This window comes from Tursiops truncatus, chromosome 19 (genome assembly GCF_011762595.2).
Source record: "Tursiops truncatus isolate mTurTru1 chromosome 19, mTurTru1.mat.Y, whole genome shotgun sequence".
Taxonomy (NCBI): Eukaryota; Metazoa; Chordata; class Mammalia; order Artiodactyla; family Delphinidae; genus Tursiops; species Tursiops truncatus.
The window spans coordinates 409,887-424,614 of record NC_047052.1 but is presented as its reverse complement, the minus strand read 5'-3'; the positions used below and the strand labels follow the sequence as shown (position 1 = coordinate 424,614).

At 52.3% G+C, this 14,728-nt stretch overlaps 1 protein-coding gene and 1 non-coding gene across 2 annotated transcripts in view; one reads left to right on the top strand and one right to left on the bottom strand.

Annotated features, from left to right (window-relative positions):
- Positions 1-6,357: 6,357 nt before the first annotated feature.
- Positions 6,358-14,728, top strand: part of SPG7 (SPG7 matrix AAA peptidase subunit, paraplegin) — a 30,513-nt gene continuing 22,142 nt past the window's right edge. Inside the window, 3 exon segments of the mRNA XM_033846121.2 lie at positions 6,358-6,560; positions 8,696-8,798; positions 10,099-10,188. Coding sequence (XP_033702012.1) covers positions 6,378-6,560; positions 8,696-8,798; positions 10,099-10,188 — 376 coding nt within the window. The 5' untranslated portion in view covers positions 6,358-6,377.
- Positions 8,370-8,476, bottom strand: LOC117309314 (U6 spliceosomal RNA). Its single transcript, XR_004523601.1, has one exon. It is a non-coding gene; the product is annotated as a U6 spliceosomal RNA (small nuclear RNA).

Here is a 14,728-nt window from a genome sequence, read left to right as displayed (position 1 = left end):
GAAAAGGCAGCCGTGCCTGCACCCCTGAGCCTCGTGGCCACTGCCGCAGCAGCTTGTCCTGGAAGGAGGCCTGTCTGAGCGCTCAGCCCTCGCCTTGCACCGCATCTGCGCTGAGTCTGTCCTGTGTGCTGACGCTGTGCTCGGCCAGCCTGGCCTCCCTGGGACTGCGAGGCAAGCCAAGCGGCCAGCCACTGGGGGAAACTGGAAGCTCCCCAGGTTTCCAGGGCCTCCTGGAGACCAGCCCCTGTCACCGCACCTCCCGTCCGCCCACGCAGGGTCTTCCTGCCCTCCCCTTCCCCACCTCCCATCTGTCTAGAGTCTGCTGTCCACGAAGCAGTCCAAATCATGCTTATAAAACAGAGCAATTGGTCCTGGGCTCAAAGCCCTCCAGCCCCTCCAGCACAGAGGAAGGGTCCTGACCACTGGGCATTCCGACCCTGGCCTGAGCCCAGCCCTGCCTCCCTCCACCTCCCTCCACCCAACCTGGCCACAGAGCATCTCCCGCCTGCGCATTCCCAGCTTCCGCCTTCCCTTCCCCTTCCACGAGAGCAGAATTTATGTTATGCATATTTCAACACAATTTTTCAGAGGTTCCCTTCTCTGTGGAGCCTGATCACCCCGCCTCAGGGTTTGTCACTGGAACGGGAGGCCACTGAGACCAGCCATCACTTTGTTCACGGCTGTGTCCTCAGCACCCAGGACACAGCCATGCAACATCTGTCAAAGGCAACTTCAGTTTATACCACAAAAATCTCCCTTTCTCTCCAGTTCCTTCCTTCTCTGCAACTTCTTTGGAGGCCTGTCACCAATCTCCCCAAAACTCGCCCCCAGAAACTCCAGCCTCCTACCCCATCTCCCCATCAGCTTTGCTTTGGACCAGTAACAGCACTGGTGTGTTTTCCCCATCCTCTGCCTCTTTCATCCTTTCTTTTGAGCTATTTTTGCCCTTTGTCTTTCTGTTCTGCCCTACAGAATATCGAGAATGGGCCAGCCACCTCTGAGTTTGAGGGAACGGGACAGGAGTTCGGAGGAAGGTGGGTTTTCCTCAGTGGGCTGGCAGGAAAGGCCAGGACCTCTGCAAGCACTCGCTCGTCACTGTCTTTTCCCCGTTTTGCTGTGACTGTCCAACTTCAATGCGGTTTGTGGAACATCTGCAGAGGCAGGCCCACCACTGATGTGCTGATAAACCGTTAACAGCCACAGACCTCTGGGGTCCAGAAGCAGCCAGCCGGTGGCCACTCTGTGTCTTAATATGGAAAAGCACAAAGGCCTAGGACCGTCCTCCTTCCGGGAGACGGCATGCTCTGTCCGGTGGGTGAAACGGAGCCTCTCCGTGACAGCTGCTAGCTGTGTGTTGTGGGCACACAATCTGACTAGTGGCTACAGGATCCCAGAGCATCCTGTTGGCTGCAGGGCACCTCCAATGGGGAGCTCCCAGGAGACAAAACACAGAACAGTAAGGCCTTCCTTCTTTCCTTATCCTGTCATCCCCCTAACAGGTAACCCGAGGGACCAGAGACATATCAAGCCTGTGACTTTCAGATACTGGCTATAACGTGGACATCCAGACACGATCCCTCTTTCCTGCCAGCGGGACCCAGACAAGGCTTCTGAACAGGTGCCAGGGCGTGGAGGTGAACATTGGGTGTCTGGTTGTGGCTCCCAAGTGGCTAAAGGACCTGGACAGGCAAACCCCAATGTGAACAGACAGAAAAGCCACTGCAAACTCACACTGTAGGAAAGGGGTTGGCCCCTGACAAGGGAACGACGGGGGTGCCCACTCACTGCGAATGGATCTGGAGGCTCCCTTGCAGTCTCCCCCTTTGCTGTGGCCACGCCCACTCCAACCACAGCTCGGAGGGTGCTGGCAGCACTGTCAACTCACGCCTCTACTCCGTGACCCCAAAGGCAAAGTGCTCTCCCCGTTTGCAAACACGAGTCCTAGGAACTCCCTCACGGTCCAGCGGTTACGATGTGGCACTCTCACTGCCGGGGCCCAGGTTCAATCCCCGGTTGGGGAACTAAGATCCCGCAAGCCATGTGGCTCGGCGAAAAAAAAACCTATGAGTCCTAAGGAAGGACTTGGGGGATGACTGTCCTCTCCCTGAACTACCCAATGTGGTGACTAGCGTGACGCTGCAAAGGGCTAGGGCCACACGATGGGTAGTGAGGAACCCAGCGGATGGGCTTTACTGAGAGGTATGAACAGCAGACATCTTCTCCAACCATCACTGCGGGCAGCGGCCTCCAAGCTGGCCCTCGATGACCCCTGCCCCCTGGGATTCATACCCTTGGGTTGTCCCTGCCACGTGGCACCTCATTACGTGAGAAGCCCATGGAGTCACACGGTGAGGAGCTGCTGCCACGGGCCAGGAGCCAGGCAAGGGCGTTACCTTGGACACTTGGCAAGTTTCAGGTGACCACAACCCCAGGCGTCACCTGCGCTGCAGCCTGGTGAGAGGCCAAGCACTCAGGAACCATGTGGCAATAAACACTGGTTGTTCTAACTTGCTGAGTTTAGGGTAATTTGTTACACAGCAATGGATAACTGATGTAATCAACAGAGCAAGTGGTTAAATTAATGAATTTGGCATGTGCTGTCCAGAACTCTGGGTGTTAGCACAGACCTGCCCTTTCCAGGCCCTTCCTAAATGTCTGTCCAGAATCCCACGCCCACGTCTGGAGAACTATTGAGGAATACATAGCTACTTAGTCATGTGCGAGTTCCTGGACAGGTTTTTTGCTAATAATAATGGACTTTTCTCCTTTCAAGAACAAATCTGATATTATGAAATCTTGTTGTACGTGTGAGTAAAACCCAATTAGTGAGCCATACGAGAAGAAGTCGTTTCCTAAGAAAGATGTGCCGTCCAGAAACAAAATTTACCAAAATGCAGATGACTTTATTCAAACATTCCACAGGGGAGTGTATTTTATAGATGACAACCTAACATTTTGCAAAGATCTAGGTATAGGCCAGGTCATTCAAAGCTGCAAGACAGCCTCAGCCCAGCAGCTCACCATTATGGGTACAGTTAGTCATTACCTTATGCAACAGCCAAAGGGTTCCAAAGACCAGGCCCGAGTGTGGAGTCACTGTGCTTTTTTAAAAATTTTTATTGAAATATAGTTGATTTACAATGTTGTGTTAGTTTCAGGTGCACAGCAAAGTGATTCAGTTATACATACGCATGTATATAGAAATATATATGTATATATATATACATTCTTTTCTATTTTTATTGTTTTCATATTTATTTATTTGGCTGCGTCGGGTCTTAGTGTTCGTGGTGGCACTCAGGCTCCAGAGCCCGCGGGCTTAGTTGCCCCGAGGCATGTGGGATCTAGTTCCCCAACCAGGGATTGAACCCCCATCCCCTGCATTGGAAGGTGGATTCTAAACCACTAGACCACCAGGGAAGTCCCTATCTATTCTTTTTTTAGATTCTTTTCCATTATAGGCTATTACGAGTTACTGAATATAGTTCCCTGTGCTATACAGTAGCTCCTTATTGGAACTGTGATTTAAAAAAAAAGTTTAGCACTTTAGTTGCAGCCAAGCTGCCTAATTTGTGAAGAAGCAAAAAAGTATTTGCTCTGATATTAATAACAGAGCTTATATCTTAAAACCAAAGATGGCCCAAAAGATCAACCTCTGTCCCAGACTGCTAAAGTGTTATTCCTATTTTACAGACAAGGGGACGGACAGATGTCCTCAGAGCAGCTTGCCTGAAGCCCCTCGGCTGACAGCTGGCGGCACAGGAGCCCAGCAAGGGTCACAGGGACGGCAGCAGGACGAGGCGCCTTGCTCCCCTGCCCTTCCCGCCTGGTGACAGGGAGGTGATACAGAGGCCTAGACAAGCCTGGGCCACAGTCAGTTCACCACGATGGCCTCTGACACAGTTAAGGGAAGCCAAGCCCAAAGGTCCTGATGTGCACAGGGTTCCGAGAGCTGAGGAAGCAGAACTGAGTAAACACAAGTCACAAGGTACAGAAAGAACAGAGAGCAGGTGACGGACAGGAGTGGCTCAGGAAAGTGAAGGCGGTGCCTCAGGAGTGGGGCCCGGGAGGAGCCGGTCTCCCCCCACCCAGGTCCTTCTCTGCCAGGGTTGAGGCCACTGGGCATCTGAATTCTCTAACTGAACCCCCATCGCCCGAGGCCACTGCAGTGGTGGGACTGAGCAGGGCGGGGTTCAGAGTCAAGGTCCACCTCTCACCTGAGGCCTGGGTTGCAGCCAGCTCTCAAAGCACAGTTTTCAGTAAATGTGTTTGGATGAGTGAATTCATGTTTCCCAGAACCTCACTTCCCACGACATCCTGGATGTGGACGGCTTCCCAGCTGATGAGCCGCTTTCTTGTATTTTCATTGCATTTTATCTTTACAACAACCCCGTGGGACACCCAGTATCAGCCTCACTCTGCAGATAACTTTATCCCCATTTTACTGATGAGAAAACTGAGGCTTGGAGAAGGTAATCACTTGCTCAAGGCCACAGGCTCAGAAGGACAGAAGCCCGCACTACTTTCCCAAAGCCCAGCTCCTGCTATCACCCTGCACTGCTTCCAAAGGAACCTCCTGCAAAGAGCTTAGATTCCAATACGACTTTTTACTTCAAACAGTGTTAACAGGACTGCATCTTACACTCTCCCGAAACACGTTCAAATTTGTTAGAGGCTGTGAGTCACAAATTCTCTGTGCTGGGTGAGAAGGGAACCGGGTGAGGGTGGGGCTCAGCCACTTCCTGTTAGGGCGGCGTTGCACAAGCTCTGATAGGGTGTAAGGGGGCCAGAAACTACTGGGAAGCCTGGTCACGGGTACGGGACTGGTCTGGGGAGAGTGGACGGGAGAATGTGGGTGGGACAGTTTAACCAGTGAAAGAAAAACAGTGAAACAGTGAAGGAGGACACCGGGGAGGATGGATGGATTGTTGAGAGAGAAAGTGAGAAGGCAGGCAGTCCAGCTGTGCAGGACAGGGGCAGCCCCCTCTCCACAATCAACCACACTCGAGAACCTGGCTGCCAGAGTGGGGACCTATAATCAGGACGCTGCATTAAAAAAAAGTCCCTAAACCTTTGCAGCTTCAGGACCGACGGCGGGGGGGGGGCACACATATGACCTTTACAGCCATAGGACGAAGAGCACAGGCCCTGAAACCAGTCAGACCATCTCTGAAACTCTGTGCCATTAATTCTTAGCTGTGACCTTGGAAAGGTTACTTTAAAGTGTTCTGAGTCTGTTTCCTTATCTGTAAAATAGATGTAAAAGCATTTACTTTGCACACTTGTGAAGATTAAAAGAATGTTTGATACACAGTCAGGCACTAGCTGGCCCTCAGTAAGACTGGTTACCGTCTAATGACCTTAGGAATTTGGGGATTACGGAAAAACACACAAACAAACTTAAGTCACCATAACACAATCAGCAGTCTCAAGGCTAAGGGTTCAAGCACCAGACCTCCGGGGGTCTGGGAAAGAGGCGGGGACCCTGGGGTCCGGAATCCCAGGGATAAAACCACAGCCCCCCACCCCCACCCCACCTCCCAGGGATAGAGCGGACTAAGTCCCCCGGGCTGTGATCCTGGTCTCCAGAGCTGGGCACGACTTCCAGAGGGAGTCAGCCTGCCTCCAGGAGAAAATAACAGTGGACGAGATGGTTACCTCTCCAAAATTAAGCATCTGTAGGCCAAGATTGCCAGCCGCCTGCGCCGGGGGGCTCAGATACCCTCTCCTGGAGTCCTTGCTCTTACCCTAAGCCCCTTCCTCGTCCGCTCCGTCCGCAGGACCCTCCGGGCACCACCCGGGCAGGCTCTGCGGCCAGAGCCCGGACCAGCGAAGCCCTCCTCCCCTCGGCAGCACCCTCTTCGCGCCGAGACCGCGCCGGGGTCCAAGGGTCGGAGTAGGGGTTAGGGTCCAGATTTGAGGGTCGGAGTCGGGGTCAGGATCCGGGTCTGAGGGTCGAAGTCGGGGTCAGGGCCGCGGGCGGCCCTGCCATCTGCGCACGCTCCGCGCCCCTCGGGCTCCCTCGCTCGCTCTGAAGTCCCGGGACCCGCTGCGCCAAGTCCCTACGGGAGCGGCGGCTCGGCGCGGCGTTGCGATGCCCTCCTTGGCTTCAGCTCTACTCGAGGCGCTCCGCACAAGGTGGCACCTCAAACCGCTAGAGAACTCCAGTCGGATTACGGGTGCCGCTGACGCCGCGTGCGGCGCCGGAATCCGCGAGCAGGGGACTGAGGCTTGGCAAGCTTGACCGCGCAGGTGCCGCAACGAGGCCCGGACAGCGCAGGCGCTCCGAGGAAACCCTCCACCACCACCCCGCCCCGCCCGACCGCGCAGGCGCCCCGAAGAGGCCCCAACCGCGCAGGCGCCGCTTCTGAGTCAACATGGCGGCTGCGTGTCTGCTGCTGCGGGCCCTCCGCCTGGGTCCCGGGCCAGGGCCGGGGCGGCTGCGGGGCCCCTACTCTGGCTGGAGTCCAGGCAGCTCCGCCAAGACCGGGTGGAGGTGGCCGTATGTTGTCCACAGGCCTCTCATGGGTGTCGTCGGGCCTGGAGGCCGAGTCCTGCAGGTAATGTGTGGGGAAGATGCCCTCCCGCCGCCGGGTCTTCGTCGTCCGAGAGGCCGCTCCGGCCGGCAGCCCGGGGGAGGAGCGGGGGCCGAGGCGGGCGGGCAGCCCGACGGAGGGGCGGGGGGCGAGGCCGCACAGTTCCTGCTTGGACTTTTCTAGTCCTTGTTTCGTGTGTTGGTATTTTCTGCCCGTCTTCCTGGCGTTTTGAAATTCAATCGAGTAAGAGTTTCATCAATTTCTGGCAGAGAACTATTAGCTCATATAGATCAGATCCCACCCAGATGAATTCCAGCACCTTCCAGATGCTCGAAGTGGGCTGTCAGAAAGTTTTTCGTGTGAGCAAAGTACCTTGCAACTGTGTTTTACTTTTGTCGTGTAGCTTGACATGTTATGGATTCAAATTCATAGACCCTCTGTGTGAAGGGTGTGTTCCAGGCACTGTTAATGTTAACATTTCACTCTGAAAACAAAGACCCTAAGTTCTAAGCTGAAAAATCAGCCTTTTTCGCCGATTCTTTTTAGCCCTCTCTTAGGACCTCGACTCTCACATTTTAGGTTATAATGTATTAATGTTATTGTATTTTACCATAACTTGAGAACCAATTTCATATCATAATCCTATTCTAGATTCCTGGCCACCTTTCCTGAGTCTGAGGACAACTATAGCTGCATTACACTTGTTTTTGTTTTTGCTGTTTAGTTCTATTGAGAAGGAAAATCATAATTTATTGTTTTTAATCAGATTCTTTGATTATTCTATGAAAATAAATAAGGATTGAAGTAGGCAATTCACACATACTTGTGAAGTCTAAACAGATAACCTCACCAGTGGCTATAATAGTAATTAAACAAAGTCATCTGGTTTAAACAAGCAGTGTTTAGAGCTGACTTTGAAGAATGACTTTTTTCCCCCCACTCGATCTAACACGCTGACGTTTCTCAGTTACTGGGCCCAGTCCACACTCTATGGTCCTCCCTTATATGCCTCCTGGTTATCACTGAGCCAAGAATAGTGGTATTAATTAAATGGGACAGTAATTGTATGGACGAGGAATTTTTAACCTGCTGCTAACAGGAAATTACATGTAACGTACTCCTTTAGTAAGGAGTTACTTTTCTCCGTAATAACAGCAGACCAAGGATGAACTAAGGGAAAAAAAATTAAAAATAAATAAGTAAATAAAACAGAAATGAAGAAATTGCCGCCACAGAGATAGAAGAAATTAAGATGCACCGTTGACCATAACATAAAACACATCCAGGCGGGAAACTGGTGGACTACCTGGGAACGTTCTACAAGGAATAGTCGTCTGCAGTTGTGGGGAGCAAAGGGTTTAGGCAGCCACTGTGGCCTTTGCTCCTTGGGTCCTGCAGGACAGTTGTGAGCCTCGGCTCACAGAATGGCAGCCAGTGTTCCGCACCTTGAGTTCAGCATTTCTTTGACTTGCTCGCTTGCTTTTAAGCTTTTTGTTTTGTTTTGTTTTTTAATCAACATCCCCATTTTATTTTAGTTAGTTTTTTTGAACTATTTTTTAACATCTTTATCGGAGTATAATGCTTCACATTGTTGTGTTAGCTGCTGCTGTATAACAAAGTGAATCAGCTATATGTATACATATATCGCCATATCCCCTCCCTCTTGCGTCTCCCTCCCACCCCTCTAGGTGGCCACAAAGCACGGAGCTGATCTCCCTGTGCTATGCGGCTGCTTCCCACTATCTATTTTACATTTGGTAGTGTATATATGTCCATGCCACTCTCTCACTTCGTCCCACCTAACCCTTCCCCCTCCCCGTGTCCTCAAGTCCAAAAAATATGGAACACTCCACGAATTTGCGTGTCATCCTCGCGCAGGGGCCATGCTAATCTTCTCTGTATTGTTCCAACTTTAGTGTACGTGCTGCCGAAGCAAGCACTGCTTTTAAGGTTTTGATGTTGTTTGTTTTTTCTTTTGATGTTATGTTAAAACTTTGCAGTAATGCTCAGACTATTGCTTCACATTTCAGGACGGTGTTAATATTACAAGTGAATAAATATCAGAGCTTTTAGGAAAGACTGTGCAGCAGGGAATTAGTCTGCCTTGCCTGGGGTGCTGTGGTGTTGGTGGGACTGATTCTCTCTATCGCTCTTTGCAGAGTTTCCAGTTGCGACTGCTAACCCCTACATTTGAAGGGATCAGCAGATTGTTGGTGAAACAGCATCTCGTCCAGAATCCAGTCGGACTCTGGAAACTCCTAGGTGTGTATCTTTTGAAGACAGAGGTGACAGGCAGAGCCTATGGCATTTGTGAGTAAATGCAGAGAATGTTGCTTGTTTGACGTCATCAGAAAAACGAAATCGCGAAGAGGACCTTCGGCTGCTACTCGCTGTGAGCCCTCAGATGCTCTGAGATGAAGTTTATGAGGAGGAAATTTGCCTGAGGTCTGAACAAGCCATTTTTGCTTCTTTTGAGTTGTCTCTCTCTTTTTTCTCTTTAATTCTGGTAATAATTGGGCTGCTTGACAAAGGTTTTCCATGTGCTGTAGCCAACTCCAGGAACGTTTAGTAAGGAGCTGCAAACTGGCTGTGTATGTCTTGCGTACAGAAGGCAAGCAAACACAGCCTACAGATAATGTGCTTTTTACACTGGAGTCGCACCGTTTATTGAGATCTTGTGACATCCGGCTGTCTCTTTTGATCTTAGGTCAAAGGACCATAAGGGTTGACACCTGTACTTTTACTCCCCCCTTTATTCAGTTGGAACAGGGAAAAGGTGAAATCTCCCACTGCTACATACGCACCCACCCCCGGTCGTGGCAGCCTACACGTGCCCCCAGTGGCGCAGCCGCCACCTCCAGACACCCCCGTGTCAGGTGGACATCGAGGCAGTTTTATTTGTGATTCTCTTAATGTGTGTGAAGAAGGGTGCAGCCAGTCACGTTGTGAGACGCTTTCCCCCGTTTTAAGCAGTGGTTGGTTCAGACCTTGGACAAGTCAGAGCCTTTGGTGTGAGGAGCGGTCCGGCGCGCGTCTGGGTGAAGGTGGTGGCCCGGGGCCGCTGCTGCTGCATGGTGCGGAAGCCGCTTCCCGCTGTTCATTTATTTAAATTCATTTAAAGTGACTGCATGTCAAGGGCTTCCCTGGTGGCGCTGTGGTTGAGAATCTGCCTGCCAACGCAGGGGACATTGTTGTGGCTCACGGGCCCAGCCGCTCCGCGGCACGTGGGATCTTCCCGGACCGGGGCACGAACCCGCGTCCCCTGCATCGGCAGGCGGACTCCCAACCACTGCGCCACCAGGGAAGCCCTGTGTTCCTCATTTTTGTTCCCTCACGTTGGCTAATTTAAATTACAGAAACACTTACTTCAGTTGAAGTAGTTCATTGTTTACAATGAGTAGCTATTAGAGTAAGAATGATTACCCCAGCTTCTAGATCCTGTGCACGTAGCTTTCAGATAGCTTCTGTTTTGTTTTGGTTGTCTGGGAATACCCCTTCTCCTGAGGGTTCCCCTGTGGTTGCAAGCCTGCTTGTCGGTAAACACTTTCCCTCTTCCTCGTAGGAGGCACGCACTACTTTAACACCTCAGGGTGGAAGCAGAAGACTAAAGGCAGCGATAAAGCCAAGGGGAGGAGCCCTGAAGATGACGAAGGTATATCCATGAGATCTTAAGCGCTGCCTGCACATGTGTGCTCTAGTCTAAGGAATAGGAAGCCCATCCTAGGATCACACCTGCCCCCCGTCCCTAATGCGGTTGCTGGATTCTTCCTGCCCATCCTTTTAGGGACGGCATCATCAGCACCTGTGTCCCTTGTTCAGGGTACCTGAAGGCGGGTGGGGCTGCTGTGCTCTGTGTGGAGAGGGTGGACCTCGGATCCGCCCTGGACTCAGAGCTCTGGGGGAGGAAGGCTCCAGGACTCCCCGGCCGAAGCCCTGCTCTCGTGCACACTTGACTGGTGTTGGCACTGCCTCCAGGCCTGAGGAGCAGCCCCAGAGGACAGGATGGTACGGGGCATGACCTTGGGGAAGGAGTGGGGCCCCAAGCCCCGGGGCACAGCGAACTCACTTGCAAGTCTCCTCTGGACTCTGGAATTAGGACTCGATGATTGTGTGAAGGGGAGGGAAATGAAAAGGGAACTTTGGACTGAATTGACCTCTAAGATGACAGCTGGCTGCAGGCAGCTGATACACATGGAACTCGCTAGGCCTTAGGAATGGTTGGAGCGTGCCCAGCACTGTGCTCAGTGATTTGTGCACTCTCTCTTCAGAGTGACCCTGTCACTGGCCCTTTCTACATACGAGGACTCTGGATGCCTGCTCTTTGCCTGGTCCAGGGAGGGACACATGCGTGGGGAAGTGGTGCTGATTTTGACGTGGCTGCAGAGGGTTGTGGTGCGGGACCCGAGGCCCGGGGGCCCTGGAGCAGGTACTTTACCCAAAGGCCAGCCATGCTCAGAACCAGGCTCCTGTGAGCCCCAGACGCCTCAGGGGGGACGGCAGCCTGAGAAACGCTTTCTTTATCGGACCCTGGGCCTGTCACCAGAGCTGCACACAGACTGGTCCCGTTCCCCAGGCCTCATCTTTCCAGAAGGGCGCAGCCACCCTGGCAGCTTAGTTGGAACAAGACGGCTTCCCGACCAGGTTTTGGTAACCGTGGGGAGGACCTTCCTCCCTAGTCTGGTCCAGAAACGTCTTAAGGAGCTGGGGGTCTGGAGGTTCGGCCCCAGAGCCCCCTGGTTATGGGGTGAAGCCCCTTGTGCTCGACTTTCTAGGAGGGGCTGCGTTTTCCTGATGCTCATGTCCATCCTTCGCTGGCGGCCCCTTCATTTACCTTGAGAGGAGCTGTAACTTTCCATTGGTCTCGACTCCCATAGTGCCCTTGACTGGGTTCAGATTAGACGTTTCTGGCTGTCGACCTCCTGGCTGCAGGCTCAGGCAGTGTGTGTGCTGCAGGCCTCCTTCATCATCACCCCGGGGGAAAGCCCCCAGGGGACTTGGCTCTTCTTGTTTTTTTCTTTTTATAAATTTATTTATTTATTTTTGGCTGTGTTGGGTCTTCATTGCCGCGCGCAGGCTTTCTCTAGTTGCGGCGAGCGGGCTTCTCATTGAGGTGGCCTCTCCTGCTGCGGAGCACGGGCTCTAGGCCCACGGGTTTCAGGAGTTGTGTCATGTGGGCTCAGCAGCTGTGGCTCGCGGGCTCTAGAGTGCAGGCTCAGTAGTTGTGGCACGTGGGCTTAGTTGCTCCGTGGCATCTGGGATCTTGCCAGACCAGAGATCGAACCCATGTTCCCTGCATTGGCAGGCGGATTCTTAACCACTGCGCCACCAGGGAAGTACCCCCATGCATTCTTTTTTTTTTTTCTTTTAATTTATTTGTTTCTTTGGCTGTGCTGGGTCTTAGTTGCGGCATGTGGGATCTTTTAGTTGCGGCATGCGGGATTTAGCTCCCTGACCAGGGATCGAACCTGAGTCCCCTGCATTGGGAATGCAAAGTCGTAACCACTGGACCACCAGGAAAGTTCCCCACCCCACCCCCATGCATTCCTAAGCATTTCACTGCATGACCTTTGACCATGGGTATTTTTCTTTTTTATTTTATTTATTTGTTTATTTTTGGCTGCATTGGGTCTTTATTGCTGTGCATGGGCTTTTCACTAGTTGCGGCGAGCAGGGGCTACTCGTTTTTTTTTTTTTGCGGTACGCGGGCCTCTCACTGTTGTGGCCTCTCCTGTTGCAGAGCACAGGCTCCGGACGCGCAGGCCCAGCAGCCATGGCTCACAGGCCCAGCCGCTCCGCAGCATGTAGGATCTTCCCGGACCGGGGCACGACCCCGTGTCCCCTGCATCGGCAGGCGGACTCCCAACCACTGCGCCACCAGGGAAGCCGAGCAGGGGCTACTCTTCATGGCAGCGCGTGGGCTTCTCATTGCGGTGGCTTCTCTAGTTGTGGAGCACGAGCTCTAGGCGTGCAGGCTTCAGTAGTTGTGGCTCATGGGCTCAGTAGTTGTGGCTCGCGGGCTCTAGAGCACAGGCTAAGTAGTTGTGGCACACGGGCTTAGTTGCTCCACGACATGTGGGATCTTCCCGGACCACGGATCGAACCCATGTACCCTGCGATGGCAGGCGGATTCTTAACCATTGTGCCACCAGGGAAGTCCCCCCCCATGCATTTTTAAGCATTTCACTGCGTGACCTTTGACCATAGATATTTTTCTTTATTTTGCCTACTTTTTTTTTCCCCCCGGCCGCACCGTGCGGCATGTGAGATCTTAGTTCCCAGACCAGGAATCGAACCAGTGGCCCCTGCACTGGGAGGGCCAGGGAATTCCCTCCTACAATTTTTTTTGATACTATGTTTTTATATTTTTCCTACAGTTTCATTGGTTTTGTCAGCAGTTCCAGGTCTCTTACTCCACACGTTTCCATGTGAATTTACTTTGTAGATTTTCCTTCTTCTACCTTCCTGGGGTGTAGTGCTGGCAGTCCCAGCTTTCCCTGAGGTTTGTAGGCACCTGACTGTTGAAGGAGGTCCCAGTCAGGTGCCCTCTGCTCGGCGTTTGGCAAGTAGCACTTTAGTAATAATAACTTGTAGTTTATCACCGAGATCATAGTTTTCCTTTAAAGCTGATTGTTTGAACACATGTGTCTTCATGTTCTGAGATATGTGATGTGTCTTCAAGTGTGTCATTCATTTCAGAGACATTCTGAGCTGGAGGAGGAAGGTGAGGGCTTTTGCTTCCTGAGAAAATACGGAAAAGAAACCCTGAGGAGGTGGATACTGGCAGATGTGAACGTTGTTTCCTCCCAACAAGTCAATGCTGGGTCCAGTAACATGTAGTTTAATGGAAAAAAGTAGGAAATCCAGAAGCAGAGTCTAGTTTGTCTAAGAATTAGCAAGTAACTAAAGTGGCATTTCACACGGTGGCAGAAAGGGTGGATTGTATGAGAAATGGTTTGGAACCGTTGCTTAGTTGTTTGGAAGGAGATTAAATTAGACTCTCATTTCATATACCAACATAAATTCTGAGTGGATTGAATCATTAAATTTAAAAAACAGAATTGGAAAAGAATTAGGAGAAAACAGAGAGGACCGTTCCTTAACTTGAAACGGGTAAAGCCTTTTCTTAGAAGGAGAAGGTAGGTGGGCTGGAGCAGCTTCTGCGTCTGCCTGGCCCGTGTCCCATTGCTCAAGCTGGTGCATGGTCCTGCGGATACTGATTCTGGGAGGAGTGGCCATGGCCACTTTCTTTCTGCAGCTTCTAACCTGCCGTGGCTGCGGACACGTGCTCCCCCCGCTGAATCCCATCGCAAGTTACCATCGGGCACTGTAGCGCCGGGGACCAGAGGCAGAGTCAGTCTGGAGAAAGGATCGCGCCGGCTCCTTCCCTCCGCCCGTGCCACACACCTGCACGCCTGGCGCACACCTGATGAGGTGGCGGCCCTGGGCCGGGTCTGCGCCTCCCCGCCTCCTTCACGTGCTGGTTGTGTATTTGTTCATTTTGGGGTGAACTGTAGCTTGCCTCGAGAAAGCGGGATAAAGTTCATGTCCGTTATATTTGCATTAGACGATAATTGCTTGCTAAACCAAAGGTTTTTTTCCATGAGGGCGTCTTCTGGACTGTGAGGGAATTGACTGGCCCGTGAGCTCTCAGCTCTGTGGACTGCATGCAGGCAGCGCAGCCCAGCGTCCCGCTCAGACCTGCCCTCTGAGAGCCTTGAATGAGAAAGGCCAGTCCTGAGAGATTATATACGTTCGCTTCTCCAAACCCAAGATTACAGAGCTGGAGCACAGATTAGCGGTTGGAGTGATGGAGTTGTCGTGGCTTGACTGGTGATGGATACGCAGACGTTGACTTGTGGTGAAATTGCACAGAACTGGAGCCACACAGGAGCGCGGGTCGCAAGGGGTGGCTGTGTCAGTGTTGTCCACGTTTGGGTTGTGATGTTGTTCCCGGTTTTGTCAGATTGACTGTTGGAAGGCCCTGAGCCCAGTAGACACGGAAGAGGGGCCTCTGTTACTTCTCACGAGTACGTGGCGCCTACAGTTACCTCATCGTGAAAGGTTAACAAACAGCGATGGCTGGCATTTCCAGAACACGTTTTGTGGATGGTGCCCCTTTATCCTCTGTGAGGTGCACCTCGTCTCCATCTTCAGGTTTCTCTCCGGGCTGAGGGTCAGGACCAGCCCCGTGG